This window comes from Taudactylus pleione, unplaced genomic scaffold, assembly GCF_031769625.1.
Source record: "Taudactylus pleione unplaced genomic scaffold, aTauple2 ptg000400l, whole genome shotgun sequence".
Taxonomy (NCBI): Eukaryota; Metazoa; Chordata; class Amphibia; order Anura; family Myobatrachidae; genus Taudactylus; species Taudactylus pleione.
The window spans coordinates 5,886,755-5,909,726 of record NW_028284802.1 but is presented as its reverse complement, the minus strand read 5'-3'; the positions used below and the strand labels follow the sequence as shown (position 1 = coordinate 5,909,726).

General features: G+C 47.0%; 1 protein-coding gene across 1 annotated transcript; it reads left to right on the top strand.

Annotated features, from left to right (window-relative positions):
* The first annotated feature begins 8,211 nt into the window (after positions 1-8,211).
* On the top strand, positions 8,212-22,535 carry LOC148506605 (carnitine O-acetyltransferase-like). The gene is made up of 14 exons (XM_088446687.1): positions 8,212-8,654; positions 10,073-10,303; positions 10,461-10,579; positions 11,157-11,210; positions 11,852-12,017; positions 13,021-13,195; positions 13,277-13,455; positions 13,674-13,774; positions 14,171-14,299; positions 16,922-17,044; positions 17,140-17,275; positions 17,682-17,744; positions 20,594-20,731; positions 21,496-22,535. Exons 1-14 carry the CDS (start codon positions 8,397-8,399, stop codon positions 21,709-21,711), a joined length of 2,088 nt encoding a protein of 695 aa, XP_088302813.1. The 5' UTR covers positions 8,212-8,396; the 3' UTR covers positions 21,712-22,535.
* The last annotated feature ends 437 nt before the right edge of the window (positions 22,536-22,972 follow it).

Genomic DNA, 22,972 nt, shown 5'->3' with positions numbered 1-22,972 from the left:
TCCACTGCGTCCGATATCCCACTGCGTCCGACTAAGAATCAGGCCCAAAATGTTTTTTTTGTTTTTTTCAAAGTCTTTTTATTGACAGGTCTCTAGCACAAGGTACATTGGCCCTGATTCAGAGCCGGACACTCTGACAGAGCGCTCGCTCTGAATCAGGGCCGTCCTTCTGAATTTTAGAGCGGCCTCCTGGCCGCTCGTATACCTGTGGGTGACCACCCACAGCTATAGCGAGCAGACAGGAAGATGGTCGCGATGGTCAAGACCATCGCGACCATCGGGCTTGCGACGAGACCCTTGTGGTAAGGTCTCGTTGCCGCAAGCCCTGGAGTGCTTTCGGCTCTATCAGATGCGAAAGCACTCCCACTGACATCACTTGTGATGTCAGTGGGGCCGGCGCCAGACGGTAGGCGTTCCCACCAAAGGGGGCGTGCTGTCACTCAACATCGACAGCACGCCCCCTTTGTAGCTTGCCCGTCGCTATACGGGTCTCGCGCATGCGCACGATGTAGCCGGGTCCGTCGTGTGCATGCGCAGTGGGCCAACATCAACACGCTTGCGAGCGCTCAGCGCTCGTGAGCGGGTCTGAATTAGGCCCATAGAACACAACCAAAATATTTCAATATAACAATCATGGTACAACATAATAGAAAGAAGAACAAATCTTATATAACATTTTCACATAGTGGTATTGAAAACGTTCAAAACAAATGTGAACAGATAATACATATAATAATCCAAAAATTTGCCAAATTAGTGTCAAAAAGGCCCAAAATGTTTATTTCAAATTGTTACAGAAGAAAAAAGTCTATGTTGTCTGTAGTCACCTGCAGCACCAATATGTGACTGATACAAACATCTGACAAATACATACAATGACCACAAGTCACCTGTTCCAGGTCTGGTTTGGCAGATCTGGTTATTTGGCGATTGGCCTGTTAAACCAGATTACAAGGACCCCATAAATTTAGATGTGCAGCATAACAATTGCGCTGTGTTCGATTCAGGGTCTTAAGCATCGCATCACACTACTACAGTGCGCATTTTCCGATTGCAGAGCTTATATGACAACTGCGCTGTGGCAGATTTAAGTTCTTATGTGTCAAATGACAAATGCGCTGTGTAAGATTCCATAGGTTATGCGTCGCATGGTAACTGTGCTGTGTCAGATACCTGAGTTTATGTGACAACTGCACCGTGTCAGATTTGAGCTTTAATGCGTCACATGACAATTGCACCGTGTCAGATTTGGGCTTTAATACGTCACATGACAACTGCACCGTGTCAGATTTGGGCTTCAATGCGTCACATGACAACTGCACCGTGTCACATTTGGGCTTTAATGCGTCACATGACAACTGCACCGTGTCAGATTTGGGCTTTAATGTATCACATGACAACTGCACCGTGTCAGATTTGGGCTTTAATGCATCACGTGACAACTGCACCGTGTCAGATTTGGGCTTTAATGCGTCACGTGACAACTGCACCGTGTCACATTTGAGCTTTAATGCGTCACATGACAACTGCACCGTGTCAGATTTGGCCTTTAATGCGTCACATGACAACTGCACCGTGTCAGATTTGGGCTTTAATGCGTCACATGACAACTGCACCGTGTCAGATTTGGGCTTCAATGCGTCACATGACAACTGCACCGTGTCACATTTGGGCTTTAATGCGTCACATGACAACTGCACCGTGTCACATTTGGGCTTCAATGTATCACGTGACAACTGCACCGTGTCAGATTTGGGCTTTAATGCGTCACGTGACAACTGCACCGTGTCAGATTTGGGCTTTAATGTGTCACGTGACAACTGCACCGTGTCACATTTGAGCTTTAATGCGTCACATGACAACTGCACCGTGTCACATTTGAGCTTTAATGCGTCACATGACAACTGCACCGTGTCACTTTTGGGCTTTAATGCGTCACATGACAACTGCACCGTGTCACATTTGGGCTTTAATGCGTCACATGACAACTGCACCGTGTCAGATTTGGCCTTTAATGTGTCACATGACAACTGCACCGTGTCACATTTGAGCTTTAATGCGTCACATGACAACTGCACCGTGTCACATTTGAGCTTTAATGCGTCACATGACAACTGCACCGTGTCACATTTGAGCTTTAATGCGTCACATGACAACTGCACCGTGTCACATTTGAGCTTTAATGAGTCACATGACAACTGCACCGTGTCACATTTGGGCTTTAATGTTTCACATGACAACTGCACCGTGTCAGATTTGGGCTTTAATGCATCACGTGACAACTGCACCGTGTCAGATTTGGGCTTTAATGCGTCACGTGACAACTGCACCGTGTCACATTTGAGCTTTAATGCGTCACATGACAACTGCACCGTGTCACATTTGAGCTTTAATGAGTCACATGACAACTGCACCGTGTCACATTTGGGCTTTAATGCGTCACATGACAACTGCACCGTGTCACATTTGAGCTTTAATGCGTCACATGACAACTGCACCGTGTCACATTTGGGCTTTAATGCGTCACATGACAGCTGCACCGTGTCACATTTGGGCTTTAATGCGTCACATGACAACTGCACCGTGTCAGATTTGGGCTTTAATGCGTCACATGACAACTGCACCGTGTCACATTTGGGCTTTAATGCGTCACATGACAACTGCACCGTGTCACATTTGAGCTTTAATGCGTCACATGACAACTGCACCGTGTCACATTTGGGCTTTAATGCGTCACATGACAACTGCACCGTGTCAGATTTGGGCTTTAATGCGTCACATGACAACTGCACCGTGTCAGATTTGGGCTTTAATGCGTCACATGACAACTGCACCGTGTCACATTTGGGCTTTAATGCGTCACATGACAACTGCACCGTGTCAGATTTGGCCTTGAATTCGTCACATGACAGCTGCACCGTGTCACATTTGGGCTTTAATGCGTCACATGACAACTGCACCGTGTCAGATTTGGCCTTGAATGCGTCACATGACAACTGCACCGTGTCAGATTTGGCCTTGAAAGCGTCACATGACAACTGTGCTCCTTAAGAGTGAAAATGTTTATAAAGCTTTCAATGTATTTAATATCTAATCCCATAAAATGTATTAGTCGGGATATAAAAAGAGGACATTGTAGTATATAAGGTGCACTTTTGATATGAGGTTTACACTTTTGCGCAGTGCACTTCCCGTGAGCTGTGTGTAGGCACGCGCTTCACTTTTACAATAATTCATAGAGAATGAGATGTGTGTAACTAGTGTCATTTTCCCTGTTTACCCCATTCAGCTTGTTGACACTGTGTAAGTCAGGTACAAATGAGTGTTTATCATAGCACTCAGCTACAGTATGTGACTGTTCATGTACTATAAGAGTCCTTACACATATGTACATAATCTTATCGGCTGCTCCTCAACTGCAGTTTATCTATTTGTCCCATGTTAATCATTAGCTGGGAAAACTTTGCTTAAAACACATTCCTGTAACAACAACCTAACCCAGGCTAGGTCTTTTTTTACAATATTGGGAGGAAAAAGTCTTATGGTGCGTACACACGGGACGATTTGCTCCATGAACGAAATCGTCCCGTGTGTCATCGTCGTTAATGACACTGCGCACACATACTGAAACAATTTAATTCAGTGCCGGCCACCCACCCTCATCCCTGAACATGTTCAACCTGACATTATCGTAGGGTTGGACGGGTGGTTTGGGATATGAACGAAAAGTACCAACTACAAATTGGGAGCGCGCATTGGTAGTTTTCGTTCATCGTTTTGGCCCTATAACTGGACGAGTTATCGTTCTGTCGTCCAAAAAATAACTACGTGTGTACGCATCTTTAGAAAGAATGATTGTGACTGTTTTGAGACGTGTAGGTGATATTTGCACAATCTCCATGAAATGAGTTTTCAAAAGTAGGCAAGTATGCCCTAAGTCAGAGGTTCCCAAATGCCTCCACTGCAGTGCATGTTTTAAGGATATCCATGCGTGAGCACAGGTAGCCTAATTACAAAGTTGCCCACTCTCCCGGAATGGCCAGGAGGCTCCCAAAAATCAGGAGGCCTTCCCGGCCAGCTGCCTACCCTTGACCCTCCCCGTCCCCTCTGCGCACAGTCCCGCAGTGGGAGGGACAGATGATGCGATTTACGCTGAATCGTGGTCTCGCCACCGACTTCAGAATCCACTAATCTCAGCATTGTGTAGCTGGACGAGACCACGATGACGCCCAGCTCACTCCTCAATGTTGAGTGAAGTCCCCACCATGCCCCCTTGCGCCACGCCACACACCCCCAGGGTGGCGGAGGAGACAGCCAGAATGTCGGCAAGTATGCTTAACTAGTAAATCAGTCAATTTGATTTAACCATCTGGGCTCAAGCATGGATATCCTTAAAACCTGGACTGTAATGGCAGAGTTTGGGAACCTCTGCCTTACGTGATTGTAATCTCTATCGCTGTAAAAGAACTTGCATTGGCCCTTTTCCTTATGTATAGGCCAGAGGTTCCCAAACACAGGGCCTGATTCAGACCGAACGCTCGCAACCGGGTCAATGTTTGCCCACTGGGCATGCGCACGATCGAACCGGCTCCGTCGTGCGCATGCGCGAGATCCAGCTAGCGACGGGTGCTCCGTCGCTCCAGGTCTCGCATCAAAGGGGGCGAGCTGTCGATGTTGATTGACAGCTCGCCCCGTTTGGTAGGCGGGCAGGGAGGTGGCTGGCCAAACGGAGGCGTTCCCGAAGGAACGCCTGTCGTTTGTTGGTGGCCCCACTGACATCACCAGTGATGTCAGTGGGAGAGATTTCGGCTCTATTAGAGCCAGAAGCTCTCTGGGGCTTGCGGCAACGAGACCCTACCACAAGAGTCTTCTCCCAAGCCCGAGGGTCGCGATGGTCTTGACCATTGCGACCATCAACCTGGCCTCTCGCAATAGCTATAGGTGGTCACCCACAGCTATGCGAGCGGCCAGGAGGCCGGACAAAAAAAAACCAAAACGCCCTGATTCAGAGCGAGCGCTCATTCAGAGCATCCGTCTCTGAATCAGGCCCCCAGTCCTCAAGGCAACAGTCCAGGTTATGAGGATATCCATGCTTGACCACAGGTGACTTAATTAGTCAATTTGATATACTTACCTGTGCTCAACCATGGATATCTCTAAAACCTGAACTGTTGGAGAGCCTTGAGGACCTCGCTTGGGAACCTCTGGTATACAGTAGGCCTATTTATTAAGCTTTTCGGTCCCATAAATCATGCAGAAACAACAGTTTGTACATGATTTTACTACAGTAATGATCAAATGTCTAACACAAGATATATTGCAGCTATTTCCTGCATTAATGTCAGGATCTTAGGGCCTGATTCAGACCCGCTCGCTAATACAAGGACGCACACAGCCGACCGCAGTGAAAGTATGCAAATCCGGCAATCGCTCGCAAAACATTAGTACGCCCACTATGTTTTGCCGTGCAATCGCGGCAAGAAACTAGACGCCCACCAGCCTGAAAAAAGACGCCCACTTTTCGTGTGTCACGTCCGTCATATATAGGAAGTTCAGTTAATAATCGGTAACATCGGCTGACATTGGACCCATGCGCACCGCTTGTGGTTGACCTGACCCTGCCGCAGGCACTGCGAGTGCCTCTGTGTGTAATGACACCTTCTGCTACGTAAGCTGACGATGCATCTTAATTATGCACGCCCATGAAACGGCGTTCAGACGCACAGACACACCTGCCTTCGCCCTACCAGCCCCCGTCACCACCCGCAAACGGCACTTCCTGTCACTCGTGCTTACGATGAGTCTGAGTACTGACTGCGATCACTTCACGATCGCAGTGACTGGTTTGCGCACATGCACTTCGTCTTATGCGCATGTGCAGAACAAAAACATCGGCGGCTAGTGAGAGAATGGAGCGTTGCGACCGGATCTGAATCGGGCCCTTAGCACTCTGCATTGCACATAGAGGGCAGCTGTGGTAATATGCAAATACTAGTTTCAGCTTTCCCCTTGTGCACCGGATGTGCAAGTCCTGAGACCTCCACTTTCAATACCCATGGACAGTGCAACTATGCTGGTAGTTTTGAACGTTTCACCATCGGCTCACCACCACATTCACCATAGATCAGGGACGGACTGGAGCTGCTGAGCAGCCCTGGCAGTCCTCCTGCAAAAGGGGTGTGGTCTCACCTCAAAAGGGGCGTGGTCTCACCTCGCAGGGGGAGCGTGCCGTGAGTCACAGAGGTCTGGCCTTGCGGCACGCCCTAGTCTTTCAGTATCCCGGCTGAGCAGACTGCTGTGAGGCAGAGCTGCTCGGTCGGGGTTTGACGCCGCAGCGGCCCATCTAGCCATCGGCCCTTCTGGCATTTGCCAGATGGGCAGTCCGGCCCTGCCATAGATACTTGCACCATACTTACCTACTTTTAGATTTTCTTCTCCGGGAGAGATGCCTGGAGAGGAGATGCAAGTGAGCGGCGATGGGGGCGGGGCCAGACTACACGCGACATTAAGCCCCGTTCCCTTGCAGTGAAATGCAGCAAATCCGGAGAAATAGGGAGCGGGGCCAAATGGCACCATTCTCATATAATCGCCTCATTAGGTCCCGTCCCATACTCGCAGAACGCCGATCCACGGGACAATTCTCCCCAGTATGCCCACTTCACTAGGAAGTGGGTGGGATGCGGGAGAATGCATAGTCTTCCAGGGGGGGGTTATCCAAAGAATCGGGAGCCTCCTGCAAGTTCGGGGACACAGCCGTGACACTGATACGCCCGTGCCACTCCTATAACACGCCCATGAGACACTTTTTCTTGCGCACACCTCAGGCCACCTCCCAGTCACTACCCAGGAATGCCCACGGTTGTGTGCCGCCAGTTCCAATACCAGCAATCCCTTACACAACAGAGCTGCTCTGCGTACACTCAGGTGATTGCATGCGCCATTGGGGTTTTCAGGACTTTTTGCGCATGCGCAGAGGCAAATAATCGCTCAAATGTACAAATATCGGCATTGGGTCCATCTCTGAATCAGGCCCACAATGCACGGGAAAGTTGCGATGTTCGGAGCCTGTCATCTATATGTTACGCCAAATTCAGCAGCTACAGTATCAGAATACAAAGAGGGATCTCTTCGGCTTTCTCCGGAACATTTTAGTGTGTATACGCAACGTAAGGACGCGCATGCACAGAAACACTAGTTGCGCGTGATCAGCAATGTTGACGGGGCAGAACCTAGCAGTGTAAATATTCGCCGTTATGGCCAGCGATGAAAGTGCAGGGATTTGCATTTGCAAGAACAACTGTGTAACGGTGGGTATCCACTCAGCGATATACAAAAGAGAGCACAATTGCGACATTGCAATCGTGCTGTCGTTTGTATAGCTAGTTATGTGCTTAGGCTGAACGTTCACTCGTTCAGTCCCGGCACATCACTCATCCCCGCACATGCTGAACATGACGAGATCGTCAGGTTGACCTGCATGTACGGGCGATGTCAGATGTCGGAAGCGACCCGCGGGCACGCGCATCGCGGGTCGCTTCCGTCCAAAACATGCGCGATTTGAATGCGATTGCACGATAACGACATCGTTATCGTGCAATCGCTTGTTTAAATCGCTAAGTGGATACCCCCCAGGGGTATTCAACCTTGGCCCTCCAGCTGCTGTGGAACTACACATCCCAGCATGCACTGCCACCTTTTTGATATAACAGCATGCTAAAACTATGGCAGTGCATGCTGGGATGTGTAGTTCCACAGCAGCTGGAGAGCCAAGGTTGAAGACCCCTGGTGTAAGAGCAGCTATCCCGACATGGCTTAAAGGATAAGCCTTGCAAATTAATTCCTAGTCACCATGATACTGTATATATATTTATATAGGCTTGCCATAAAATCCCTTTAATCCAGGACACAGGTTCTTTGGCTGATTAAAACCAGGTGAAACTCAGGCTTTAATTATTATTATTGGGGTTTTTTTGGTAGAGTATGCACAGAACATGTAACTATAGTATGGTAAAAGGTCAATTTGAAGTAATGAACTCCTCCTGTGATAGCTGCTGCTGTGCTGCTTGTATGTGCACTATAGATTTCTGTAGGCATGGTTAGGGCGAGCACATGGTGTTTATAGAACATGCACTGGGCAGGGCTGCAGCACATGGTTCTCTGGGCAGCTATATTATGGAGTGAGGATTCCTCACAGTCACACAATCAGGGGGCTGGACACCAGCACAGGCATCGCCTTCCCTGGGCCCAATCATCTGTGCAAGATCACACCACAAGGAAATGTCCTGCAGCTCTGCACATTGTGTCCTTTTAGTGATTCTTGTAAACAAAGTCCCTTGTTCACAAGAAGTATTATCAATGATAAAGCAGTAACATCAGGTTACACATTACCAGAGGCTATGCAGGTCCATGAGAGAAAGTATGACTACAACATATGTTTCCCCACACACGTGTACAAGCTATCCACTAATGCAGGCTCCACCCAGCAGGAAGTGTGGATCTGTCCCACCCATGCCACTCAGGCCTATTCCTCCCCTCTACACCTCTTGCCGTGGACAACCCCTAGGGGTAAATTTCACCTTGTCCCAGAGGGGAGGGGGGCAGCTGGCAGGATGATCCGGAATCTGATATACTACACAGCACCCCTCAGGGTTTCGGTGAGATATCTCATTAATCCTGTTTTCCAGACACCTGCAGTCTATCACTTCATGATTTTAGAGGCTTGCAGAGCATTGCAGCTCTCTTGACTGCTGTGTAATTACATGCAATAGACTCCAGCATGGTATTTTAGCTTTAGGGACCTGCATAGTATTAATGTTCTTTAGAGGATGCAGAGCATTGCAACTATAGTTACGGCTTTGTCAAAGTTTTCTTAAACCTACAGAGCGTTGCGGCACCTTCAGTGTTAATAATTCTGTTGTCCATACTGCATATGCAACTCCCATAACTGTGCTTCCTTTGTAGAGACCGTAGTCTGCATATATTAGTAACTTTAGGCTGTTGTACATATGCTGTGAGATTCTAATACATAATCTATATTATTGGTTAGTACTATAGTAATAATTGGTACTTCTATTTGTATGGGATAAGGTCCTGGTGCCCACCTTCGGCGTTGCAGCATTTTTATAGCGACTCCCATACTATTCAGATGTTTGTTTTATTTCTGAGATTATTTCAGTGATTTCTTCCTGTTTACATAAATAGTTCTAATGGTACATACACACTGTCAGATTTCCCTGGTCAATTTGAACGATATCGATCATATCGTTCAAATCAACCAGTTTCTGGCCCTTTCAAACGATGTGCGGGCACGGATGGTCGATATCGATATAGACCATTGCTCGTGCATGCAGGCCAACCTGGTCGATATCGACCAAGTTGGCCTGGTTACTATAAGGACCCGCAATCGTTAATCGCGGGTCGTTATAGTTGGTGCATGTGCTGGATGTTCTATATCGAACATCCAGCACATGCAGGACGATTAGACAACTATCGTTATCTGATCGACCAGAAGTCTGACCGTGTGTATGCACCATAAGAATTTTAAAAAAATCAGTTGCCAATACTGCGTACCTTTTGTGTACCACCAGGAATCAAGCACTAATCGCTTTTTATAAATGCAAGTTTGGCGTGCAGGGAAAACTCTAGCTAGGGTGGCTAGTGGCAGTATTAAAAGGGTGATACATAGCGTTATATTTACTAAAGTGCGAGTTTTTAGAAGTGGAGATGTTGCCCATAGCAACCAATCGGATTCTAGCTATTATCTTCTAGAAGGTGCTAGATAAATAAGTAGAATCTGATTGGTTGCTATGGGCAACATTTCCACCTCTATAAACATACACTTGAATGTACTTGTGCTTAGAATACACCTGGTGGTAAGTGGGAATGTAATGAGGGAGGGGGATTATGAATACGGAGCGCTGTAGTTCAGTTTGCTGTGCTGCCTATGGGATAATTCCCTTTTGGTCTATCTGGTTCCAGGTATAATGGCAATTTTAATTCCTGTGATTTTTGCTTCTTATTTTAAGTAGAAATTAGCTGTTTAATCCTGAGTACCGCTCTCTCCCCTCCATAGCTCCCCTTCCATTCTCTCCGTAGGTTGCACTCCAACTCTGCGCTCGTCCGTCAGCCAGTCCCGGACCTGCGCCAGACCCTTGCCCGCTACCTGCGCTCCCTGCAGCCTCTGGTAAGTGAAGATGAGCTGGAGAGCACCCGGGAACTGGTGGAGGAGTTTCTACGCCCCAGAGGACAGGGAGAGGAGCTAGAGAGACAGCTACAGAGGAGAGCGGAGCGTAACGACAACTGGGTGAGTCCACAGGAGCAACATCCTGACATGTTCATTCATTAGACTCTCACTTCACCCTGTGGAACTGCACCTCTTATCCTCTCTGTGCATATAACCCTTCTCTGATTGCCCCAGTCTCTGGTGATCTATCCACGCTGTCCCCTTATTCTGTCCTTAGCTCACAGATTGGAGACAAGAATGCATCTACCTAGAGAATCATCTGCCGCTCCCTGTACACTCCAGCCCAGCCGTCATTCTCCCCCAGCAGGAGCACAAAGACTGGAGGGGACAGCTGAGGTCTGTACCGTATCTATCCACTGACATTACAGTACACCTACTCTTATGTCATATATGTACACAGTATGAGGCTGTTCTTTATGCTGGATGTGTAAAAATAATACATTTGCAACCTTATCCCCAAATATTGATGTACCCTGAAGTGAATCCACCCCAGTCTCTCAAGGTTTAAATTGCCCCTGTCATTTGGGCGCCGTGGCATCCTGAGAGGGCAGCCTACTCACTAGGAACCAACGATGCCCCTGATGTTAATTAGATACGCTCCATTCTAATGAGTGTCGGTTCCACACACCATTGCTGTATCCGCTGCGTGTTGGAGGTGGGAGATCTCTAACCCTGTTTAGTCTTGGGGGTAAATTTACTGAAGTGAGAGTTTTTAGAAGTGAGTTTTAAAACTGATGTTGCCCATAGCAACCAATTAGAATCTATTTAATATTTAACTAGCACCTTCTAGAAGATGATAGCTAGAATCTGATTGGTTGCTATGGGCAACATCACTTTTAAAACTCGCTTCTAAAAACTCTCACTTTAGTAAACTTACCCCTTGGCGTCTCTTAAAATGTTCTTGTGTTTTCAGATTTGCCTCTAAACTGATCTCTGGTGTCCTGGATTTCAAAGCCAAAATCGAGAGGTGAGTCTGAGGTCCAACTTTCTAGCTTTGCAATGTTATTCCTGTTGTACCTCCATACCCCGGCTGCTTATTTATCACCCCTGCTATATATCTCGCACGCTTCTGTAGTGAGAGACGGTGTCTCAAACCGGGCTCCTACTGACACAGGACCCTCTATGAGTGGACGGTTTCCACATTCACTATGTGGAGATGCATCTGATATATTGTTATAGATTTTGAAAGCAAAGTTAAGAAGGATGATCAGCTTTGTAACAGCAATGCCAGAGACACTGTCCTTGCTTGGGATCCCCCATTGTTTCCTGATTCCAGCAGACAATCAATATTGGTATGGATTTTTAAACTTGTATGGACAGGAGGTGTGTACTGAATGGAACACCTGATTGGAAAGAGCAGTGGCTACGCTGTCAGATGCCGCATTTCATATGTACATCGCGTCCTAGCTGCTTGGGTACCTAGATGATTAGCTGCTGTCTTCCAAGTGCTCCCTTCACCGTCGTATAACTATTAATAGAATAGATCTACTGCTGGAATCTGTCCCTGTGGCGGTCCCAGGGAAAGTCCTCACACGGAGCTGATTCGCTGATGGTGTCGTTTCCTCAGTGAGAAAGGAATAAGCCCCTCTTCCTGCTTCTACCTTACAGCCCTGACGGTCTGGAAGAGTTATGGCGGGGTCGCAGATTGTGCCCTGATCAGTATCACAAGTTCTTTGGATCCTGCAGAGAGCCCGGCCACAAGAGGGATCGGGTCCTCCTGCACCAGCCAAACAAATCTCCTCCCCATCATGTGACTGTCTGCAGGAACTACCAGGTGAGGGCACGTCGATACCTGTCTGTCTGGAAGCGTTCTTACCACGAAGTGGTAACTGTGCTGGGGATAACGTTTTTAAAAGTGATATCTGCATGAAGGATCAACAATGTACAAGTCGACACCAGATGGTCGACATGTACAAAACGTTTTCTGGTAGTAAAGGTCGCCAGTGCAAAGGGTCTACAGGTTCATATGGTCGACACACCAATGGTTGACCCCCAAAAAAAGATCAAGACATGATTTGTTTTTGTTTATCTTTAACATTTTTAGGGTTAGGCACTTGGGGAGGGCTAGGCTGCTGGAGGGAACGATTGGATTTAAAGCATTATGAGGATGGTTCGGTTTAGGTACGGTTAGGAATAATAAAATGGAGACCATATGTGTCAACATATACATTGTCGACCTTTTTATACCACACCAAATCATTCGGGAGCTTCGCAGTAATCATATTACTTGAGCTACGTCACTGAACACGTGGGAGGATTTTTTTTCTCCTGTACACGTCAGACTTCCTGTCATTAAGGCTATTGAAGGACACTGCAGGGAACAATCTTGAGTCTACAGTGAATGATTTACATTGCATGTAGCCTTCATGTACTGCCCACTGCTAACCTCTCCAGTCAGGATATGGCAACTGTTACCCATTGTTGTGTGATTGTAATAAGACGCCCTTTCAAATAAGAACTTTATTTTAATTAACTATTCATTTTACGCTATTTATATTTTCACCTAAATATCCAGCAGGTTCCCCTACAGTTCCCTTTTTGTTTTCTGTTCTCTCTATATTCTTCTTATCATTGTTGTGATGTCCTGAAACACATAACTGACATCATCTTTCATTTGTCCGGCTACATTACACATTTATCAGCTGATATCTGATTAGTTGCTATAGATTACATCATATAATTGCACTTTGCAACATATAAACAAATATATATTAACAAATAAACTGTCTTGTCTTAGTACATAAGTCCCCTTTTCCTCCTTTACCACCTTCTATCAGTTTTTCGAGCTTGATGTGTACAACAGTGATGGCTCGCCACTGACGGAAGATCAGATTCACCAGCATATGCTGTTCCTGCGTGCACACTCCAAAAAGACTGACAAGGAGCCAGTGGGGGTGCTCACCACCGACCACCGAAACAGCTGGGGGCGCGCGTACAGCTCCCTCATCCGGGGTGAGTCCGGAGACTCGGACAATGATAGAACTGAAGTGTAGTGAGGACTAAGCCTGACCATGTTGTGTGTCTGCCCTCCAGATCGTCTGAACAGGGAGTCTGTGCACAGTATCCAGCGTAGCATCATGACTGTGTGTTTGGATGCCACGGCGCTGAAGTACTCCGAGGACCTGTACAGCAGCCGCACAGCCGCCCAGATGTTGCACGGAGGAGGGAGCCATGCCAATAGCGGCAACCGCTGGTTTGACAAGACCCTGCAGGTGTGAGCCCTAGTATTTCCTCCCTACACCCCTGTGCCTCCAAATGTTATCAGGTTCAAATAGTAACTGCAGCTACTGCTCGCTATCATTGCATCCATACGTTACACCCTTCTGCTCTCTACTAATGTCTCACTACATTGCCCCAACCAACTAACGCCTGGCAGCGCCACTGCCTAGCCAGCCACCGCTTACAGTGACACTGAGTATGACCCCTGCAGTTCGTGGTGGGAGAAGATGGAACTTGCGGTCTGATCTACGATCAAGCGACAGCTGATGCCTCTGCGGTGCTGAGGATGCTGCGCCATGTTTTGGACTACTGGTATGTGATATGTTGGACTGTATGGTATTATTGGTATATTATTATTGTAATGTAATAAGATTGTTAGTATAGTGGTGGAGTTTGTGATGACTCCTTGGGCTTTTAGATACAAAGTAGCGACTTATGTAAGCCGCTGCTTCCCGCCGGGTTGTAGGTGGACATTCAAAAGATCACCCGTAGTCAGTGTAAAGCAGGTCGCCATCACCGTGGTGCGCAGGGTAGTGAGTACTTGAATTAAGGAAGCCTGTATAAAATAGTACCAGTGATGGGCGCGTGTGTTGTGTCTTTAGCTGTGCCTGGGGTATGAAATAGTTGTTAGATATTTGTGATAAAGGGCAGTGCCATGGTGCCCCCCCTCTAAGTATAATGTTATCACTCTTCTTGTTCCACCACCAGTTCCAGGGGTCCCAGTCTGCTGCCACCACGCACTCCTATCACCAGGGTTCCTCCCCCAAGGAAGCTGTACTTCAATTTCCCCCCAGAGACCAAACAGCACATAGAGCAAGCCAAGCAGAACCTGGACATGTGAGTTTGGATGGGGGGTGCAGTCTGAAGGGGAGTGCAAGTGATAAGTACATAGGTAGCTCATCTGATGTATGCTACTAACTGGGCTCGTGCTGAGAAATGCTCCTTATTCATGCTGGGATGTAGTCAGAATGCTGACTGTCACAATCTCGACTGCGGTATCCGTACTGTCACAACCCCTACTGTCACAATCCTAACCAGTAAGTGTTAGGCACAAGGGGAGGTTTAGGCTGCAGGAAGGATGGTTAGGGGACGGGACGGTTAGGATCAGGCTGTAGAATGGGACGGCTAGGTTAGACGACTGGACGGTTAGGGTTAGGCTGAGAGACGGTTAGGGTTAGGCTACGGGAGGGGTGGGTTAGGGTAAGAGTCAAAATACATTGTGCTTTTTACTGTTGGGATTCCACTGTCGGGATTCTGACCGCCGGCATTGTGACATCAGGATCCCGTCCCCAACCCATTCATGTCACCTGGCCCTCAGCAAACACTATACCACCTCACTGTTTCTAATTACTATACAACAATAAACCCAACCCCCCCACAAGATCTCTTGGTGGGTATTACCCAAATCCTGTTACATACGTCTAACAAACATATCTACCACAAACTGAGACACTGCAAACGTTCATGCACTTATTATTGATTATTGTCTCTTTACTGGTCTTTGCCTGAACAGACTTTCGATCTGTTTTTAATTCATCAGCGAGGTAGATCTTCCCTACAAATTATTGTTCTACTACTGCTCCGCTCTTTCAGGCCCTACATTGGTTGCCGAATGCAATATCAAATACTTCTGCTCACATATAAAGCAATCAACAGGACTAAACCAACAAACATCTCTCCGCTTATTTCAAAATATCTTCCAATTTGACCCCCCCCCCCTCCTTTCACAACATCTGCATTTCCCATCCACACTCATTACCTTCTCTCATTCATGGTTACAGGACTTTTTTTTTGGGACTGCACCTACTCTGTGGAATGCCCTCCCTCACACTTTCTTCTAGCCTCCCAACCTTCAAGCGCTCCCTGAAAACTCCCCTCTAGAGGCAGTCGACATTGAGAACGTGGACATGGTCCGAATGCCAACATCCTCAATGTCGACAACGATAGAATGCCGACATGATGTAATGTTGACATTGGTGAATGTTGATAAGAGAGTGACAGCTGAAGATAGGATGATGTTAGGGTTTGGCTGCGTTTAGGATTAGCATCAGCAATACTCCCCACTGCTACGGACATCCGTACACTAAACATGCCGCATGTCGGTCTCCTATCCATGTTAACATTCTGAATGTCGACAAATTGTTTTAACCCTACTGTAAGTTTGCAAGCAGGGCCCTCTGACCTCTTTGCCTGTTATGCTACAGGTTTGTTTTAATTCCTGTTTTGTTCCCAATTGTAAAGTGCAGCAGAATATACTGATGCGGCTATAGAAGTATGCAAAATAGTCCCGAAGAGTGTCACAACCATCAGAGGTCTGCGTAATCTCCAGCACTTCCCATCTTATCCGTACATCGCCTACTAAGATCACTCTTGATAGAACAACTACAACATTTGTATATAGATGACAACTAATTTCATTAGGGCTATATAGTGCTCATTCTTGTTACATAAAGGGCCCTTCTGCTGATTTGGTTTTGCTAATTGAATAGAAATGACATTGCTTCTGGAAACAAAGCCCCCATCGTTAGGCTTGGCTAAAGGCTTCTTTTATATACAATGGTTGTTGTGTTCCACTCTATAATTGGTCTCACATCTTTTGGGTTTAGTTGTCGTTTTAGAAACATAATAAAATGAAGATGTAGGCGTCCACACACATACCCTTATGTGTGTCTGTGGGGAAAAGGCAGAAACTAGTAAAGTTTGTAAATGTATATAAAGTTTGTCAAAATATTTTATAAACTGTACTGGCAACCACAATATTTATAATTAATATCTTTATAATGTGACGTTCTCCTTTTATTCTGTCACAACAGATCTACTGGATGTTTATTCTCTTTAGGAGTCTTTGGCATTGTTCAGATTACCCATTGTAGTCCTTCCTCCAACCTGGTTACGCATGGACATACAGCAGGGTGGGTGGGGTTATAATGGTGGCGGTGATGTCGCCATCACAAAAGTAGTTGATGGTTTAACTGCGCATGCGCAGTAGGAGACGGATTTTTGTGCATGCACGGTAATAACTGTGGAGCTGACACCTCTTGCTGGTGTCCGCAGTTGAAAGTAGGTACTTTACCAATCGATGAGCTATCGGAACCAGCATAAGATGGTGGAAATCATCACAAACCCGATATCGAACGAACAAAGCATTTCCATCGAATCAGGAACTTTGATGGTTTGCAATGTCCATCCCTAGGCGAGGACAAAACGGCCTATAGCCAATTGGCAAATAATAATAATGGCTGCACCAAGTGTATTTTGGTTTATCCAACTCCTCTATGACCACGTGTAGCCATGTGTGAAGTGTAGCCAATCCAAACACTGACGGCATCATGTGCAGCTGCTGGTGTACTCTTGTGGGAAGATTATGGTGTCACCCCTTCCTCTACATTTCTACATCCAGCTTGTTCAAATATATGATGTCCCTTTAACAAATGTCTGATGGATTGCTCTCGCCTCCAGATTGGTCAATGACCTCGACATCTGCTGCTTCTCTTTTCCTGATTTTGGGAAGACATTTCCCAAGAGGCACAACATGAGACCCGGGGCGTTTTTGCAAATCTGCCTCCAACTGGCATATTACAGGTAGAGTAATTGGAGGAAGATGAGCTTATCTGTCCTTACAGGTACTTGGGTCCTTGTCTAGCTTGCCCGATTTATTATGTTGGCCTCTTACCCAGGTTACATGGCTCTCTCTGTGCCACTTGCGAGGCAGTCTCGCTTAGAACGTTTCATCGAGGGCGTTCGGATGTTGTGCGTTGCTCCTCCCCCGAGGCGCTGGAATTCGTACAAGCTGCAGATGATCCCAACAAATCGGTAATTCATGGGTTTGGGGGGGGGGAAGCCATGTGACATGACTGTGGATCCTCATGGGAGGAGTTATATGGTCACATGATTGTTGTGGGGGAAGTGTGGGTTGACTTTTAAAGTGTACAAATGGCCTACAGTCACTAGGGGCAGACTTTCTGGGGGCCTAAACAAACCCATATTCATGAGACTGCAGCCAATCAATGCACTAGGAACCAGATAGATAATTTTAGCATCTCTTGTCTCAGGGGTGTCACTGGTTTACAATGAATTAATAGGATCCATTGTTATAAATTGGTCTACAGAATGGTTTCTTTCATTGGCTGTAGGTGATGAGGTGCATTTGACTAATCATTATAATAATAAATATAGTATACCTGTCTCTAATCATGTACAATGTGTGTTTGTGGGCTAGGCAGGGGAGAAGTTTTCGCTCATGTTGAAAGCTGTAGAAAGTCACCAAGCGGCTACAGAACAGGTAAGATTTTCCATACATCCCATACTGTTGTAATACTATGTACATTTTCCGCCTTTTTGTCCCTTATTTCCCTATTTTATGAATCACATTAGATGCTGCTGTGCTCGCCCTGAAAATTTGGTTTCTGCAAAAAAAAAATCATAGCGTTGTATTTCCCAATGATAACCAGTAGGTGGTGCTAGTCTTTTTCTGATTATTGTATTTGCGCTCTGGTCTGTCAGCAATTCAGCATGTCTCTTACACACACTAATAGCAGCATGTACTGTTCAAGGGCAGCTATGATTTTCAGAACTTTGTATTAGTCCCTGTGATACGTAATTGTATAGTCCATTATAAGGGGGGATCACTAGTCCATAACCTTCAATGTGACTGAGACACGCTGAAGGTTACTGAACATTCTCTGTCATGTCTTGCTGAGACCAATCCGGACACTGTGAGACCTGCAGGGGAGCTGACCGGAAAGATGACGCACTCAGTTAAAGTTTCTATGGTGGCATTTAATACCTGGACTGTGGTGTTTATAAGTTTACATGTTTCTTAAGTGTACTTTTGCAACAGTTCGAGAGCCCCCACATACCTGTGGCATAAACTGTTCTATATTACACATGATTGATATTCATTCATAAATGCAGACGTCAAGGGAGGGGAGTATAATATAATAACTAATAAGTACTGTACATTTTCCACACATCAGATTTGTAACATTTGATAATATGCTTTGATTGTTTATATGGTGTTGCTGTGTATATTATGTTGTATCTCCCAGCTCCCCCTTATGTTTTCCCAATTGGAAACCTAGCACGCATGTGTGAATACACAGTATGTGTGTGCATGTGTTGTGTGCACAGTTCTGTGATATCCTGCAACACAGTTCAATTTGTCTTCTTTCCAAAATGCATCAGTGATCATAGAGCAACACTCCCTGAATAAATAATAAACCATATACTGTACCAGGCATGCTGTGTGTTCCAGACAGACACTGATCACTTATGATGACTTTACCTGTATGCTGTCCCTCCTGCAGGTATGCCTGTGTATCCTTTATGGAAATTAGGAAGGGGACAGATTCGGCAGTGTTGTGGTGTAAGAAAGCTGACCGGTGCTGCCATAGCCTCTGGGAAAATAATATGATTATAATTACATCAGTCCCATTCTGTATACAACACATACCTGGGTAGTTTTATGTGCGGATTACTATTAAGCACATATCTAAGGCGTATTTCTGAACCAGTTAAAACAAGGAGTTGGGTACGCGATCCCGGCGCTGATAATGCTGGCGGTCAGAATCCCAGCAGCGTAATTCCGATAGTGGAAATGCGGGTAAGTATTCTAACCCTCCTATCCCGCAGGCTTACCCTCCCTTCCAGCATCCTAACTCTGACCCTCCCCCTAGTGCCTAACTCTGACCCTCCCCCTAGTGCCTAACTCTGACCCCCCCCCCCCCTAGTGCCTAACTCTAACCCTCCCCCCCTAGTGCCTAACTCTGACCCTCCCCCCCCTAGTGCCTAACTCTGACCCTCCCCCCCTAGTGCCTAACTCTGACCCTCCCCCCCCTAGTGCCTAACTCTGACCCTCCCCCCCTAGTGCCTAACTCTGACCCTCCCCCCCTAGTGCCTAACTCTGACCCTCCCCCCCTAGTGCCTAACTCTGACCCTCCCCCCCTAGTGCCTAACTCTGACCCTCCCCCCCTAGTGCCTAACTCTGACCCTCCCCCCCCTAGTGCCTAACTCTAACCCACCCCCCCCAGTGCCTAACTCTGACCCTCCCCCCCCCCCCCCCAGTGCCTAACTCTGACCCTCCCCCCCCCCGTGCCTAACTCTGACCCTCCCCCCCCCCACCCTGTGCCTAACTCTGACCCTCCCCCCCCCCCCGTGCCTAACTCTGACCCTCCCCCCCCACCCTGTGCCTAACTCTGACCCTCCCCCCCCCACCCTGTGCCTAACTCTGACCCTCCCCCCCCCCACCCTGTGCCTAACTCTGACCCTCCCCCCCCCCACCCTGTGCCTAACTCTGACCCTCCCCCCCCCCACCCTGTGCCTAACTCTGACCCTCCCCCCCCCCACCCTGTGCCTAACTCTGACCCTCCCCCCCCCCCCCACCCTGTGCCTAACTCTGACCCTCCCCCCCCACCCTGTGCCTAACTCTGACCCTCCCCCCCCACCCTGTGCCTAACTCTGACCCTCCCCCCCCCACCCTGTGCCTAACTCTGACCCTCCCCCCCCACCCTGTGCCTAACTCTGACCCTCCCCCCCCACCCTGTGCCTAACTCTGACCCTCCCCCCCCCCCCCCTGTGCCTAACCTTGCCCCCCCCCCCCCCCCCACCCTGTGCCTAACTCTGACCCTCCCCCCCCCCCCCCCTGTGCCTAACTCTGACCCTCCCCCCCCCCCCCCCCCCTGTGCCTAACTCTGACCCTCCCCCCCCCTAGTGCCTAACTCTGACCCTCTTTGTCAGGATCACTACTGTTTGGATTCTGGAGCCAGGATGCGCCAGGATTGTGACTACATCAAACCGAACCAGACTTCACATAGAAAAGTTATTGGTGGTAAAATAGTTTTAAGAGCATCTTGCCAAGGACAAAAACCTTTTGTACTCGCGTGCTTTCTGTTCCTTGTCTATGTGGCTGATGAGGTTCCTCTCCTCACATTGGTACAACTACCAGTTATTTTTTAGCCTTTGGAAATTGGGCAAGACATGGTTACTTTCCACTCTGTGGCGGATGATCATGGCTCCGCCAAGTAGTAAAAGCTGAAATTCTACATCGCAATGTCTCTTTCACAGGGTTTTAAATTAACACTTTCATTCCACTCACATCATGAGGCTCACTGTAAGTTGTCTGTGTTCTCCTAGGTGTTGCAGGGGCAGTCTGTGGATGGGGCTATCCTGGCCCTGAAAATGCTGTGTATTTCCTCTGGTCTGGCCCTCCCCTCGCTCCTCATGGATACGTCCTATGCGGTGTCCTCTCATTGGAAGCTCTTCACAGGACAGGTCTGGCAGAGAGTGCAAATGAAGCCACAACCTTTTCCTCAAGTACCCAAACAGGCCATGGTTTCAGGATATCTAATGTTCTCCCATAAAACAAGACCTCAGGGCTACTTACATTGCACCTGTCCCTTACACAAAGGGATGTTAGCCATTTTGTGGGGTGAACCCATATGAGAAGACATTGTGTGCCTTAATGAGTTTATTGGCTTTTGGTGAATTTAAAAGCTGCTTTCTCATTCATATTGATTCAGTTCACAAAATGGCTGCCACTGATGTGGGTAAAATAACAGATTTATTTGAGGGGTGGTCTCAGAAACTGTTTGCTGGATCATACATTGATATTTGTAAAAAAAAAAACGTAAAAACTGGGCTTGTCAACAAAATTACTTCATTGGAGGGATGCACTAAGGGCCAGATTAATAATGTGGTGGGTTGGGACTACAGGCCAAGGCCTCCCCATAAAAATAGGCCCACAGTATGATGATGACCAACACCCAGTGGCCACACAGTTGACCAAACATCATAAGTATTATAATTGTTCTTTTGATCTCGCTATTGTAGCCTTGCTGAGATGAGGTTCCTATGTGAAGACGCCATTATGGGTTTATGTGCGATGATAGTTACTTAAAGAGAAACCCCATTGGTAATATCCCTCTGTCTGACATACTGGCTGTACAGAGGGTAATTGTGCATTTCTATCAGTTGTACATAATACAGATTACTTTAATGCCTAACACTCTCTCCTTCTCCCTCTCTCTCCGTACCAGGTGTCGTCTCCTATGGACTGTGTGATCTGTTATGGACCCCTGGTTCCTGATGGGTACAGCGTCTGCTTTGCACCCTCTCAAAACAGTATTACCGTGTGCGTCTCTGCTTTTGACTGCTGTCAGGAGACCGACGCTGAGAGACTGTCCGACAGCCTGCAGGGTGCTCTAAGAGACATGCGCTCTCTCATACTGGAGTGCCGGCCTGGCGAGGAATAGGTTTGGCCTCCACCGCACTTTGCAGATAGGTCTCTTGCTGCTGAGACTCCTCCTTTTCACATGAGCTGTCTCCCCATAAACGCCGCCACAAACTTTCCTGCACATTTATCATAACTGGGTGAGAACTCTGGGTTGAGGGTACTATGAGTTACACCGTGTACAAATCTGATTATTATCACAGATCGTGCATGATCACTCCCCATTAATAGAACGAGGAAACATCATCTTTCTTGTAACCGATGTTCATTATGGGAAAAAAAAAAAAATCATGTTTTCAAAAACATCCTTCCCCGGCACTTCTTATGCTTCAAGCGAGTGTCGGCAGCATCAACAGATAGTACAAGTTCTCTTGCCGTTCTAGATATAGATCAATGGCATCTCTTGACTTGTCAGACTGCTCTGATAATGGGTCATGAGTCACATCCTCTTGTATATCTCTAGAGAATCGTCATCCTCCCTTTGCTCCTGTGTGGCAGTTGTATTAGCATGAATGCAGCAAGTGGACCCTGGAAGGTGGTTTTTTTTTGGGGGGGGGGGGGGGGGGGGGAAAGGGGCCTTCGTGCCGTTGATCAGAAGGATTACAACGTTACAGTACAGCGAACAGTCGGCTTACGCGATGGTGTTCGTATCGGCCTAGGTGTGTCCTAGGGTTTACAGTCTGTAAATGGACGTGTTACATTAAAGCCCTATCCTGTACATTTTCTAATATTATTCAGGAATAAAGGTCATAACTACAGGAAACCAAGGCTTTAATCCTATTAAAGATGTGATATTGTATAAAAACAGAAAATTACAAAAAAAATAAATAAATTGAAGCAACCCGCTGACATTGTGTCTTAATAAATACAGTACAATTTCCTGATTGCAGTTTTCAGTTTGGAATTACAATATTTTGTTAAAGATCGTTGAGATCAATTTGCCGTTCACCAGAGCTCTCATCCGGCTACATATGGGGGAGATATATGGGTTGTGGGGTCCTTTTTGAATATAAATTTTACTAGTAAATACAGTAATGTATGTATCCAATTATTTTATATTCTGCTTAATTAATCCTCTGTATAGTCTGACTGTCTAGATATAGTGCTGATTTCCAGGCAAACGCTTCACTTCCAGAGACACAGTATTATACACCACGTATGGGAAATGACTGCATGCCTACTCTATATTACAAGACGCGCAGGCTGCATACATAGCTATGTATCATTATGAAATGAAGAAACCGGCAACACCCACGTGTACACATTACCGCATTTTACAAAAT